This window comes from Copadichromis virginalis, linkage group LG17 (genome assembly GCF_057382275.1).
Source record: "Copadichromis virginalis isolate Kocher_CV1m ecotype Utaka linkage group LG17, C_Virginalis_male_GT1.1, whole genome shotgun sequence".
NCBI lineage: Eukaryota > Metazoa > Chordata > Actinopteri > Cichliformes > Cichlidae > Copadichromis > Copadichromis virginalis.
This window is the reverse complement of record NC_140634.1, coordinates 4,316,452-4,331,874: the sequence shown is the minus strand read 5'-3', so window position 1 is coordinate 4,331,874 and position 15,423 is coordinate 4,316,452. Positions and strand designations below refer to the sequence as shown.

General features: G+C 44.0%; 1 protein-coding gene across 1 annotated transcript in view; it reads left to right on the top strand.

Moving 5' to 3' along the window:
- camk1da (calcium/calmodulin-dependent protein kinase 1Da) overlaps window positions 1–15,423 on the top strand; it is a 76,285-nt gene that overhangs the window by 56,083 nt on the left and 4,779 nt on the right. The window contains exons 4-6 of the mRNA XM_085437022.1: window positions 4,315–4,453; window positions 4,821–4,947; window positions 12,814–12,889. Of these exons, the coding sequence (XP_085293148.1) occupies window positions 4,315–4,453; window positions 4,821–4,947; window positions 12,814–12,889 (342 nt within the window). The remainder of the gene's footprint in view (window positions 1–4,314; window positions 4,454–4,820; window positions 4,948–12,813; window positions 12,890–15,423) is intronic.

Here is a 15,423-nt window from a genome sequence, read left to right as displayed (position 1 = left end):
CCGTGCATCAGCGTCCAGCATGCCTGCTCAATAATTCATTGAAACAAAACGAAGTGTGGGTTCTTTTGTTCTTTTTGTAGTCACAGCAGTGTTGCTGTGTGTAATTGTGGCTTGACATCATCAAACATCACACAGATGGATGCAGATAAATTAGATGGATGCCGTCTCTAGATGGATGTGAAGACACAAAATTAAGATAGAAAGTATGTCATTTTAGATTATTTGCTGTTAAGGATTACAGAGCTCCTAGGAACCACTCGTTCAATCTTGTTATGTCTCATAATATTTTGTTTGTAATAACAGGGAAATTTGATTAGAGGGGGTTGTATAATATCAAGTAGCTATATAATTGTGTGTCTTCCCCAAATAAAGGTAAAGTACTTTCAGCTGCTCCCTTATTTCCCAAGGGGTCATCACAGCAGATGGATCTGCATAATTTACCATAATTTACTCCAGATGCCCTTCCTGATACAATCTTCCCATTCGTCCAGGCTTGGGACTGGCACTAGGAGTACACCAGCTTGTGGACCCCTCATGCTGGGTGTTTTGTCTCATCCCGGTCTTTACTAGCTAATAAAATGGCCAGAATATCATCATTAGATATAAACCGGACTTAGTGAGCAGACTTAGGTAACTGTGTGCACATTTAAAAGGTGTTTTGGGTTGAATAAGATATGACACATACTGTAGGTCTATTAGAGATGAGAGAGAATGCTAATACTCATATATGGGTGGTGAGTACATAGCATAAGGTCATCTAAATTTTTTAAGATTGTCTTACCTTCTACAGAGATAAATAGGAGCTCAGCTGGGTTACCAAGGTGGGGCGGTACAGGTGAAGAGCGGGCAGGCAGGTTTTGAGCCGGTGAGTTCCTTCCTTTACAAGATTCACCGGCTCAATGCAATGGAGCGATGCTCGTGTCATCCACAGGCAAGAGTGACTTGAGCAGACAGATTTTCAAGGCAGATTCCAGGCACGAATAACTTTGAGACAAGGAATTAACCGTGGGAGTTTGTCACCGTAGCAGCGATGACTTTCTGGCGAAGAACGGTGCACTTTTTTGCCCAGATATATTCTTCGTTTGGGATGTAGTTTGGGAGGTAGAGCAGGTGATCTACTAATCAGAAGGTTGGTGGTTTGGAGGTTTCCCTGGCTGCTCCAGTCTATATTGAAAGCGCCTTGGGCAAGATACTGAATGTGAATGTAAATGTCAGATAGAAAGCTCTTAGGCATAGACAAATATAACGTAAGAACCAGTCTATTTACCATTGCTTCATACCTGAAACTGACCAGTTTGGTCAGAACTCCTGCACGCTGGGCTGATGTGGTCAGCCAAGTCCAACCAGCAACTTCACCTGAGAGTGAAGAGTTAACCACCTGAGAGAAAGTGAACCAAACCCAGCCCAACCTACCAAATTATGACAATTCCACATACATGCTTTGTACTCTTGATTAGAGAAGGCTGTCACCATACCATTGGCACCAGGATCATAGTGGACCACTGGAATGGCATCATCACATCCTCTGCTGCCCTTCTCCTCTTACTAGAGTTCTTATAAAGGCTCCAGCCAGAGATATCAGGTGCTGTCATGGTACAATTAATTTCTTTGGTCACAATGACACAAAAACCTTGTACCAAAACACTGTTCAAGAAAATTTCCAAGCTGGTTAGGCCCCTGCAGTTTCTTTCAGTTTCACAACACTGTGGCTTCCATATGGAGGAATCCAGACTGCTGACAGGATTAACATCTTGTCATATGTAGGTGAATGAGGACCCAAATGCATACTCACAGGCAGTCAGGATTAACATTAAGCTCATCTCTAATTTTTTAAAGCTCAAATAAAACAGGAAGTTAAAAACGCAAGCCAACAGCTAACAGAGACAGAGACTGAGGCACGAAACATGGGGAACATATTTCTCTCCTGTCCTGGGAGAGTACTCAGCAAATGCCATGCTGATTCACATTATGGAGTAGTACTCTATGATTCTGCTTTTAGCTGCTGATCACATTTCTTTACTGTGGAATTAAAGTCATTTAAAATCATTTGTAGCTATCATCAAAGACATAAATTCTTGCCTGAAATGAAAAAACAGGGTGATACTTTGAGCGTTTTTAGACTTGGCCATTATGTGTGTGTTTAACAAGTCTTCCCCTGCTGACAGTGACGGATGTCGGGGGCTGTGCCCTGGGTGGGGACACCTGCTTTAGTGGAGCCATGGTCACATGAGGCTGGGAGTATGATGCTTAAAGCTCATAATCAAACAGATTGTCTCTTTTTGTTGTTGTTGATTTTTTAGGTGAAATAGTGTAGGCTAAACCCATATCCAGCACAGCGTGGAGCATTGTTGACATCGGGATCTTTGATCTCCCGCATTTTGCAATGATATATCAATTGAGAAATGATGAATGCGGGTAATTTGGCAGACATTATTCTGGTGTTTGTGTGTCTTAGGATCTGTGTTGTGTCTACGATGTTGCACGTGTTTGTGTTTTGATTTTGGTCTGTTTGTGCTCGCCTTTCGCTGCATTTCTGCATTTCCTTTTCACTGTGTGTATATGCATGTGTGCGCATGTGTGTATTGTGTATGTGTGTATATGGTCCTGCCCTTGTATCTGTACGTGTGTGACTGTGCACTTGTGTTGTGTTCTTGTGTGGGAGCTCCTGTCTGATTGCCATGGTCTTCTTACGCAAACACTTATGCAACAATGCAGCCTGGTGGCTGATCTCCGTTGTATCGTGTGTGTGTGTGTGTGTGTGTGTGTGTGTGTGTGTGTGTGTGTGTGTGTGTGTGTGTGTGTGTGTGTGTGTGTGTGTATTCAGCCCTTTTTTGTCATGCCCAGGCATTGCGCTCTCTAAAACCGAACAAGTCGCTGTCCTCTTTGGGGAGAGAAAATTTGGTTTAGTGGTTCTTTTAGATTTTTTTTTTATGTCGTCAGTGTGAACTGTATGCTCGAATCTGATCTGTGTGTGTGGACATGTTTGCCCTTGTGAATCCACATGTGTCCTTTCTGTCATATGTACACATTCCTGGCCATGGGTGTTTCTATATATGAAGGGTATATTTATTTTTGTCATTTTTATTCGTGTGTAAATCAAAGCATACTGTATAAGGTGTTCTACTTCTATCAAGTTTTTGTGCTCATTCTTTATATTAATACTATTAATGTATTCTATTACTGCTAATGTTGCTGGGGCAATTAAGATGGTCCTCTCCAGTAGGGGGAGCTATGTGTCTGTTAACTAAGTGGAGGGCTGTTCTCACCTGCATAAACTGCATGTTGTGTATACCTGGACAAGTTGTTTCATGTGCTCTTGAGTCATAAAAGTTAACACTAACTGTTGAAAGAATTTGCCCGGGGTGGAGAAATTTGCCTTTTACTTCCTAAATGTTTTTCTTGGGTCACAAATGAGTTTTTTTCTCCGACTGCTGACAGTGTGAGCTGCATTGCAAATATTTCAGAACCTTTAGATCACTTTGATGGGAGACGGGTTTTTTTCCTCACTGAATACTTACACGCTGTCTTCTGTCCTTCTCTTATAATCTTTTCTCAAAATTGAGCTGCCCTGTATTCATGGAATCTGATGTGCCGCTCACATTTTGGGACAAGAAAAACAAATGAAGTGGAATTATCCTTTCTGTAAGATTGAGGCTCATCTTTAATCATCTACTACTGCAGTAATATCCCACGTCACAAACACACAAATTCACACACATCGGTCCTTTTTGTCTCCTCTTGCTCTTACGTCTTTCCCCCCACTGCTCCACTGTGACATTTTAACTTAAGCTTTTTCTTTGGCTTCTGCTGCAGTGAAAGGAAAAGAAAGTAGGATAAAGATTAAAGAATATTCTTGAAATATTATAAAACTCTGAGAGCTGCAGTGCAATCGTGGAGAAGTTAGAAAATATTTAAGGCAGTGGTGAATGTGTATGAAGGAAGAAATGAAAGGATTCACTGTATTTAAAGGATGCTTTGCCAACTTTTAGCACATCTTCAAAAGAAATGTGTATATATTACAATTATGAAGCTGCAGGGAATATCAGTGTGTGTGTGTGTGTGTGTGTGTGTGTGTGTGTGTGTGTGTGTGTGTGTGTGTGTGTGTGTGTGTGTGTGTGTTTGGTTGTCCGTGTGTGAGCTGGCACATGGCTCACCATTTCCACAAACTCTTGGCTGGGAAGCTGTACTGCTCATAAATTACCAAAAATATCAACCCAGCAAATCCCCCCAGCCTGCTACCAGATACTGCTGTGTGTGTGTTTGTGTGTGTAAGGTCTTCTTCTTCCCACATGCACCCTTTGTCCCGTCCTGCAGGGTGTCTGGCGGCGAGCTGTTCGACCGAATCGTGGAAAAAGGATTCTACACGGAGAAAGACGCAAGCACGCTGATCCGGCAAGTCCTGGACGCCGTTAACTACCTGCACAGGATGGGAATCGTGCACCGAGACCTGAAGGTAAAACACTCAAACACACACACACATTCCCTGCTTCTTCACTGAAGTCTTACCCCACATACACACAAACACTCACTCTCCCATTCCACACTTTAAATCCACACAAGTGCTTCATTCTCACTTGACAGCCCTTGATTTACTGCTGCAATAAGGGCAGCAGCTCGACACATGCAGTGCATTGTGGGTGAGTGTAGTGTGTGTCAGCTGTTTGAAGGAATGGATTGGTCAGAGTGACCTCCATTAACCAAGACTGTGTAAAATGAGCAATAAGGTTGTCTGTCTATTAACTGCCTGAGACATTAAACAAAGTGACAGTGTTTGTAATCCAAAATTCATTCTTTCTTTCTTTCTTTCTTTCTTTCTTCAGCCAGAGAACCTGTTGTATTTTAATCCTCAAGACGAGTCCAAGATTATGATCAGTGACTTTGGTCTTTCAAAGATGGAGGGCAGCGGTGACGTCATGTCAACTGCCTGTGGCACGCCAGGATATGTGGGTAAGCCGGTTGCACCGTCACCGCCTGTCCTCAACGTTCTTATTTCTTTCCTCTTAAAATCACAGTTTATCCCCTCTGATAAGATGGCGCCGGTGAGGTCGGCTGCCGTCACGACTGCTCCGACCACTTTTTCTTTGTCTTTGTTTTTTAAGTTAGTTTTCAGCGTTTCTAAATCGGCAAAATCATCACCATTGGGTACATTAGGTATGACAGTGACACTCTTGTTTCTATTGGTATACAATGTACTCACAATTCGAAGTTTTTAACTCCGGATCCGAGCTGGCCGAGTGAGATCTCGAGGGAGAACAAAGGGAAGCGGCGGCGGCCTAGAGGGAAGCGAGTCGGCGTCAGGAACAGGCTGAGAGCTCGTGCACACCGCACACCTCTGCCTAGCATCCTGCTCGCCAACGTCTAGTTACTGGAGAACAAGCTTGACGACCTCAGGGCCAGGATAAAGTTCCAGAGAGACATTCGGGACTGCAATCTCCTCTGCTTCACCCAGACATGGCTGAACCCAGCGGTGCCGGACCACGCCATCCAGCCGGCCGAGTTCTTCTCGGTTCACCGCATGGATAGGACACGGGACTCGGGGAAGTCAAGGGGAGGCGGCGTGTGTTTAATGGTGAACAACAACTGGTGCAACAGTGCGAACGTTGTTCCTCTCACACGCTCCTGCACACCAAATCTGGAACTACTGTCCATCATGTGTCGTCCTTTTTATCTACCTCGGGAATTTACATCGGTCATTGTAAGTGCCGTTTATATTCCACCACAAGCGGACACGGTCACCGCCTTATGCGAGCTGCATGAGGCACTCACACAGCATCAGACACAACACCGGGACGCTGCGCTTATTGTGACGGGGGACTTTAATAGCGCCAACCTCAAACACGCAGCGCCGAACTTTTATCAACACATCACCTGCCCCACCAGGGGTGAAAGGACACTGGACCACTGCTACACTACGGTCAAGGACGGCTACAAGGCACAATCCCGCCCCCCGTTTGGCAAATCTGATCACGCCGCCATCTTCCTCATGCCAAAATACAAACAAAGGCTGAAACAGGAAGTTCCGGTTCAGAGGAAGGTCGCGCGCTGGATGGATCAATCGGTGGCCGCGTTACAGGACGCACTCGATGACGCAGACTGGGGCATGTTCAGAAACAGCTCCGACGATGACGTCAACGTGTTTACGGAAGCGGTTGTGGGATTCATCGGGAAACTAGCGGATGATACCGTGGAGACAAAGACTATCACAACGTTTCCCAACCAGAAGCCGTGGGTGGATAAAACCATCCGCGACGCTCTGAGATCCCGCACCGCTGCCTACAACACGGGACTCATGACGGGGGACATGGACCCGTACAAAGCCGCGTCATATAACGTGCGGAGGGTGGTGAAAGAGGCGAAGCAGCGCTACGGGAGGAAACTAGAGTCACAACTCCAACAGAGTGACTCTAGGAGCCTGTGGCGGGGACTAAGGACAATAACGGACTATAAAGCACCAACAACCGGTATGACGAACGCGGCCGTGACTCTGCCAGACGAGCTGAACACTTTCTATGCTCGCTTCGAGGCTGCAGCTAAGGTCTCCAACAATGCTAGTGTTAGCGGTGCTAACGGCTGCAGACAGGAAGATACTGCCAGCACCGGAAACGTGCTCGTCATCTCCGAGCATGAAGTAAGGAGAGCCTTCAAGAGAGTGAACACCAGGAAAGCAGCAGGACCAGACAGCATCCCAGGTCGTATCCTAAGAGACTGCGCATACCAGCTAGCTCCTGTGTTCACTGAGATATTCAACATCTCTTTATCTCAGTCGGTGATCCCCACATGCTTCAAAGAGTCCATCATTGTTCCTGTCCCGAAGAAACCCCACCCTGCTTCTCTCAATGACTATCGCCCTGTAGCCCTCACCTCAGTAGTGATGAAGTGCTTTGAACGCCTGGTCAGAGACTTCATCATTTCTTCACTACCAGACACACTGGACCCACTACAGTTCGCTTACCGTCCAAATCGTTCCACAGACGATGCCATCTCTCATCTCCTCCACACATCACTCACTCACTTGGACACTAGAAGGGGGAATTATGTTAAAATGCTCTTCATAGACTACAGCTCTGCATTTAACACCATAATTCCCTCCACACTCACCACCAAGCTGGAGCATCTGGGACTCAGCTCATCTATGTGTCAGTGGATCTCCAACTTCCTAACTGGCAGACCACAGTCAGTAAGGATGGGCGGACATGTCTCAGCCTCCACCACTCTCAGCACTGGAGCCCCCCAGGGGTGTGTTCTGAGCCCCCTGCTGTACTCTTTGTACACATATGACTGTGTGGCCACTACCAGCTCCACCACCATCATCAAGTTTGCTGACGACACCGTCGTGGTGGGCCTGATCTCTGATAACAACGAGACGGCCTACCTGAAGGAGATTAGGAATCTGGAGAACTGGGGCCCGTTCTTCGTACCTCGCTAAGTAAGTTAGCCGGATTTGACTGTTGACGATTTCGCGTGATCCTGGATCGTTCGGTTCTTCGAAGCCCATCCGGGACTTGCTGTCATAGCAACAGAGCCGTAAGCGTAAACCTGCTCGGGAGCAGGCTTACTTTATGTAAACAGGATTAGATCGCGGCCACTCAGGTATTTCCGCTTCATGTATACGAAAGCAACAGCGATATTTTACCACTGTTGTACCATAAATAAATAACATAAATGTAACTAAAGATAATGCAGCACTTGATCCTTTTATTGATGTCACACAGATACATACAGGTCATTTCCTAAAAAAGGGAAATGTACTATTAACATTCTATTACATGTATGTGATTATTACAGATGTAATTCAGATTTCAGAGTAGTAATTGCAATTTACTTCGTGTAATCAAGATGGGAGACCACGGCTATAAAAGCGAAGGTGGATTTGGGAAGCCTGTCGCAGCCATGTCCTGTCCGTATACGCGAGCCACCCATTGCGGAAGGTGCAAGATTGATAAGGAGAGTCCTCAGAATCCAGCATATATTGCGGGACAGACAGGATCCTTTAGCTCAGCGCGACAGTGTGCTCATAGAGAGATATCGATTTTCCCGTGAGGGTATTATTTACTTAACCAACTTGTTGACGAGGGGGTGCAGGACCACCACCTGTCTTTTTTTGCGCTGCCCCTTTTCTTGGTTGCTGTTATAAACAAACAAACAGATTATTTCAGGGTCTCTGTCCAAGAGACGAAAAGCAATATAAGTGATCAATATTACCATTCTGTAGAATATTCTTATATTTCACTTTTACTTGTTCCCATGTTCTAGTGGGTCCTGTTGTGGCTCTAATGTGAAAGGGGATATAATATAACATAATGTAATATAATATAATGTAATATAATATTGGATAATATAGTGTGATATGATAAATCTACCCTACCACCTACTGGTGTTGGCCAGAGGGGCCGATGGCGCGATATGGCAGCCTGGCTTCTGTCAGTCTGCCCCAGGGCAGCTGTGACAGCTACCAGTGTGTGAATGTGAGAGTGACTGAATAGTGGCATTGTAAAACGCTTTGGGTGCCTTGAAGAGCGCTATATAGATCCACTCCATTATTATTGTTATTATTAAATTACTTACGAGTTTAATTTGTCAGCAACTTTCTGCCAGCCCTCTCTCCTTGCTTTTGCAGCCTTTGCAGTGTTCCCTTGCGTTTTAATTAGACTCTGAAACTCCTAAAATCCCTCACTCAAGAGTTCTTGCTCTGCTGCCGAAGAATACCGAGCGCGCTCCTTCGACATTTTCGCCGACCAATCAAAGGGTTGCCGATCAATGTTTCTACTATCGATGCGTAGCCCCTGTTGGGCCACCCAGTGATCTCACATTACTTCATCCAGCTATACTAATCGTCAACAACAGGTGTGTTCGGGGAACCGGAATAGCGAGCTCAGAGTTAGCGCGATGATTTGATCTTGGATGTGTCATTTGATCTTGGATGTAGTAAGCGACGTACGAAGAACGGGCCCCTGGTGCCAGAGGAACAACCTCCTTCTAAACGTCAGTAAGACAAAGGAGCTGATAGTGGACTTCAGCACTAAGCAGGAGAGGAACTACCAGACCCCCGTCATCAACGAGTGCCCAGTGGAGAGAGTGGACAGCTTCAAATACCTCGGAGTTCACATCACGCAGGACCTGTCATGGTCCTGTCACATCAACACCGTGGTGAAAAAGGCCCGACAGCGTCTCTACCACCTCAGACGCTTGAGAGACTTCCAACTGCCCTCCAAGGCGCTCAGGAACTTTTACTCGTGCACCATAGAGAGCATCCTGGCGGGAAACATCTTAACCTGGTTCGGGAACAGCACCATGCAGGACAGACGAGCTCTACAGAGGGTTGTGCGGTCAGCTGAGCGCACCATCCGCTCCGAGCTCCCTGACCTGCACTCAATCTACAGCAGGCGGTGCTGGACCAAGGCCAGGAAGGTGGTGAAGGACCTCAGCCATCCCAACAACAGACTGTTCTCTCTGTTGAGGTCAGGAAAGCGATTCCGCTCCCTGAAGACCAACACAGAGAGACTGAGGAGGAGCTTCTTCCCGCAGGCGATACGGTCTCTCAATTACACCACCACACAGTACTGACCCACACATATGGTTCTTACACACACACTGGACTTTCTGGACTTTGTTTTTGCACAACACTGGTCACTATATTCTTCATTTCCGGTTAATACTTGTACAGCTGCTGTTATTGTGTATATATTTATTTATATTTAGATTTCTTAATACATTCTTATATAGTTCTATATTGTGTATTGTGTATTTTGTTGTACAGTTATTTTATTTTCAACTTTAATTTATATATTTTATCTTATTCTTCCCAGTTAAATTTACCCTTCATTCTAATTTGTGTTGTACAGTTATTTCATTTTTAACCTTAATTTATATTTTATTCCTTCCTAGTTAAATTTACCCTTTTTAATTTTTCATATTTATTTCCTATCTTATTCATAGCCTTTTCCTTTTTTGTTCTCTTTAGGTCACGAGCAGTTGTCCAAGCATTTCACTACATATCGTACTGTGTATGACTGTGTACGTGACAAATAAAATTTGAATTTGAATTTTGTTAGTGCTGTTACTGTTTTTGGTCGTTAAAAGACATACAAGAAAATAACCAGTGTTAGCTAACAGTAGCCAGAACCAAACAAAGAGATCTTTATTTGTTTTTGGAGATAAAAAAATCTATTGTGGTTTCGTCTGACAACTGTGAGCTAACACTAGCTTACCTGTTTACACAGATAAATTGCAACTTGTCCAAAGTCGCAAAATGCTGTAACGAGAGATGAAGGTCCAGTTCATCCAGACCTTCAAATCACTTCTGGCATTACACACTAATGACTGCACACAAAAAAGGAGAAAAACACAGTTTTTCAAGAACCCCCCCCAAAACTATCCGTACCCCATGATTCAGTGGCTTGTGGAAGCATCTTTAGCAGCAATAACTTGAAGTAATTGTCTTTTGTGTGACTTTTATCTGTCTCTCACATAATTGTGGAGGAATTTATGTCCCATTTTCTTTATAAAGTTGCGTCATTTCAGTGAAGTTTATAGGCATTCATTTATGCGTGGCTCTATTAAGGTCCCATCAGAGCATTTCAATCAGGTTGAGGTCTGGACTTTGAGCCACTGCTACACCTTGATTCTGTCCTTTTTCAGCCATTCTGTTGCAGATTTGCTGCTGTGCTTGGGATCATCGTCCTGTTTCATGACTTCATTTTTCTTGGACAGATGGCCTCACATTTGACTCATGAATCCTTTGATAAACAGAGTAGTTTATGGTCGACACAATAGCTGTCAAGGTCCTGTGGCTGCCAAACAAGCCCAAATCATTACTCATCCACCACCCTGCTTGAGAGTTGGTATGACGCGTTCGTGCCATATTTGGTTTTCTCTCAACCTGGCATGTTCAAAGATCCTCACTTTGGTGTGGACATTGTTCCACAGTCTGGTTTGTTCAAATGGAACCTTACGTACCGAACATGTGCTGCCATTTTTCGAGAGAAGAGGCTGTTTGCTGACAAGTCATTCTTGTTCATTCGTTTTCTAAATGCCCTGTTAGGCCTGTAGAGTCTAAGATGTAGCTCTTTGGGTTCGTTCGACCCTCTCCGAGCATTACAAAGTTTGACCTAGTTCGACTAGTTGGACTTAGCTGTATCTGTAATGATTCCTGTGAGCCAACAAACACGTGATGAATTAAATGAGCACATGTTGTTCCCATCTGACGCCGTTTACACTTCCTGCATCATCTCTTTTCTTCCCATGTCATCTGGAGCGATGCGTGTTTGTGCTCTTCACTCTGAGACAGACAGTCATGCTCTGTATCATATTATATCTCATTTTTGTGTGAATCTCTGTGTGCAGTGTGCTTAATCTGCTTGTGTGTGAGCATTTCTTTGATTGCATTCTACAGGAGACAGAGGTTCGGTGACACACATTTGCATGTTGCAAAAGTCGTATAAGTCGCACAAACAGATCATTTCCCACTATTCACACAGAAAGGTACATAAATGTTGAATCGTTTTTGTTGCAGGGCAGCTTTACTAAATCCAGCTGTGTGTCTGTTTAGGTTCTCAATCGTCCGTGTCATGGTGGACTAAAGTGCTTGAGTCGAAGCCACTCGCAGAACTGGAATGGCCTTTTAGATGAGTTGGGAAATATCTTCAAGAACCTGAAAGAACTCCAGCTGTCTTTGGCTCAAGCGCTTCAAAGCACCCAGCTGTTCTTCAGGGGTTTTTTTGGTGTACTATCTTTAAAGAGTCAGTTCACATTCTCACCCAGTCAGCAAAAAATTTGCATCGTTTTACTTTGAAAGGTCAGAACTTTGCATCAATTCCTCTCATCCGTGAGAGGAACTCCTGCAGTTTTTCCACTCAAGGTGCTTTGTGTGAAAATACAATCAAAGAAGGTGACAATTTACAACTGCGTTTGAATGAAAGACTCAGTTTTCATTGTTATTTTTTCATTTTCTCATTATGATAACTTTCAACTGTTAAATTTGCTTCTTCCAGCAAAAAGAAAAGTCACGCTTGGAAATAGGACATAGCCAAAGACCCACTACGGGGTTAGTTCAGTGATTGACTATTAAGAAATTACACATTATGATTGTACCCTGATACCGACTCTGGACTTAGTGAGCTGCAGACACGGTGATCTCAGTGGGTAAAAATGCTCGAGTTCTGCATCCAGAAAACCCAGAACAGACACACACACAATGAGTCAGATTAGACTAATAAGCAAATGTAAGCACTCAGATTCAGCACAAGTGTGCAAAGTTTATATTTTGACTCAGATATGACTGGTGTTCCTTCTGTGTGTATGTGTGTGAGCATGCCAAATCTATTTCGAGAGCCTTGTGTGTGTATATGTGAGGTGATATTACGGCGACCTCGCTGTCATCAGTAATTTGCTCTGTCCAGGGCCTTCGGTAATGAGCTGCAGAGAAAGGTCGGGCCTGGAAAGCCTCCCTTACCGACACCAGCAGCAGAGAAAATGGGTCTGAAGCTAACTAGAAGAGCTAGTTGGAGCTAGTTGTACCATGTATTTCTGCACCTATGAGAATCTGTACCTCCTGCAGAATATTTCCCACCGTGCACCGAACTGGCATGTGATTTTAATTTCAACAGACATGAGGTGTCTGCATATTTTCTCTGTACTCAGTCTCATTAAACAGCCCCTTTTTCATATAAAAATCACACCGCAGTTGTTACTGGACCTCAAGCTGAAAAAGTAAAAACGCACTGTAGTTAGGTTTACCACCAAACTGAGGTCATTCCAAAGCCGTTTTTTTCTCTAACCCCGCTGTGTCTGCTTGTTTCTCCCTCTCTCTATCAGCTCCAGAGGTTCTCGCCCAGAAGCCGTATAGTAAAGCGGTCGACTGCTGGTCCATTGGAGTGATCGCCTACATCTTGTAAGTACCAATTAAACTTCTTTATATTCCACTGTACAGGAAGCAGTTTCCATCAATCACCATGACTGACATCACCAGAAAGCACCAAAGCTCCATTAGCACCGGGTCATGGTCACGGTGGGAAATCTGAATTCTTGATGCCTTATTCATCATTAAGGTTGTGATAATCGTGTTCATTGCCAGAAATGCGGCCAAGTCAATCAGCTAAATACATTCACAGGTTTGCCTTGCATTGAGTCACATGACTGCTAACCATTAGCTTGTCCATCCGTTGTATACACGTAATGCTGTAGGGTGAATTAATTTTTTTTTTGAAAAAACCAATTAGGAAATTGTTAACTAAAGTCATAAAAACAGTAAGAAGTAGGGTCGTTTTCTCATAGATTTCAATACAATGAGACCAGAGAAGTTGTCGCCCCTAGAGGCCATGCAGGCTTTGAAATAACTGAAATAACCCGTGTCTAGACACAGGTATGAAGCAGTTTTAGGTTACTGTAATCGTGTTTAATTAGTGTGTTATTTACACCTTTGGTTTTCCTCCTGTGACATATTTTTACCAAATCTTCCATCTAACATTATATCAAATCTCTGAGTAGCTATTAAAGTCGTTTTACAAGTTCCCTTGGATGTAATCTTTGTAATTAAATAGAATGAAGGTCTTTATAACAGCACAACAAAACAGCCATTTTCATACTAGTAGTTTTCTAATCATCAGCTGGGCTATGGAGACCTGGCTCGGCCATGTATGAATCACAAAATTGAAAACACCTTAACTGGAAAATCTGTTTGTAAACATGCATTCCATTCACATCACATTTACGCTCATTAAGCGGATCTCCATCTAGCCTTTGTCACCCTTCTCACCCTCGTCTGTGACGAGATTTCATTTTCATTTTCTTGTTTTTCACCAGTGTTGGTGAACAATGGAAACCATGTTTGTGTGCTCAGACTGCAATCTTGTTGTTGAGAACGCCACTGTTGGAGTTATTTTAAGGTGTATGTTGCCTCTGCATCTTCATTTATGTTTAACACCTGAGGAGCAATCAGAGAGCTCACAGTGGTTGAGAGGAAAGCAGGCGCAAACAAACTCACGTGACTCTCTCGCGCTGACTTTTTCTCTGTCTTTCTCCCGTTTTACGCTGTACTTTGTGGTGAGTAGTGCAGTAAAAGCTTTTGCTAGTAAAAAGCATTTGGTGGATTTGACAGCACAGTAGAAATGGCTGTGCGTGTGTATGTCCGTGTGTTGCTGTGTGCGTGCAGGGTAAAAGAAAGAGCAACTCCCTGCTGGCAATTAGCACAATTAGCGTTGGGATTCAGACCTTGTTAGGTTTTGACTGCTGCTCAGGTGGAAAGATCACATCAGGTAATCAACCATGATAATCAGCCAGGATCCCGAGTGCAAGTGTATTTGTGTGTGTGTGTGTGTTCGATGGAGTGGAGGGTCAGCCGAGTAACATGACAAAGTGAGTCTTTAAGCAAATGAGAAAGCAAAAAAAACAAATCAGAAAGCCCTTTTCCCCTCACGGCAGGCAGAGTCCTCCTTCCTCTCTGCCCGGTGCGTTTCCCTTTTATTCTTTCTTTCCGGTGTGTATTGATGGAGAACGGCATTTTAATGAGTTTTTATGAAAATCTCCTGGTGCATCCAGAACCTCGGTAATGAGGTGTTTTGGGCTGAGCGGCAGCTCTGCTGTTGCTCCGCTTTGTGTCGTTATGGAAAATCAAACTTGGACTTAAGTTCATTTGTGCTCATCAGCACCAAGAACCAGTAATCTCATGTTAATGCGATTAAGGCGATACAGCCAACTACCACTGCTACTACGCAGTCACAGTAATACACTGCTCTGAGCTCAAGTCCAGATGTGACAACAATACTGCGACACCACCTACTATTAATTCAAGTTTGCAAGTTTAGCAGGGGTACTGGAGGGTAGCAGAGTAACTGGAGTACTTAAATCTTGACTGCAAATTGTTCTTTGTTACCAGTGTTAAAGCGACCACTGCAAGCCACAACCTGCCTTCACAGATGCATTCTGAAGTGCGGACATTCCTCCTTTTAGATAGTACCTCGGATTTCCTACAGCCAGACTCAGTCAGCAATAATCTTTTACTAAGTTTTATAGGATGTATATTTTCTATCTTCACCACATATTTGATCTTTTTCTAAACCTAACCCAGTACTTCACAAAGTTGTTTTTAGCACCAAAGCCTAAACAGGAATTTTGTTTTGATCTGATAATGTATTTCAAAAAGTGGTACACAACTGAGGCAAGCTATCTTGTCATTTCTTTAAGCAGCCTTCGGGAATAGTTCTCCAGGCTTCCTGAAGGACATCCAAAGCTCTTCTTTGGATGTTTTCTGCCTTTTGTTCTGTTCTCTGTCGAGACGATCCCTCACTGCTTCAGTAATCTGGGCTCTGGTAGGCCACTGTGTACTTTTCTCTCCAGGTCTGCATTGGCAGTGGGTTTGGGATCATTGTCATACTAAACAATGAAGCCACTGCCAATCAGACTCTGACTTTTCTATGTTCATAATTT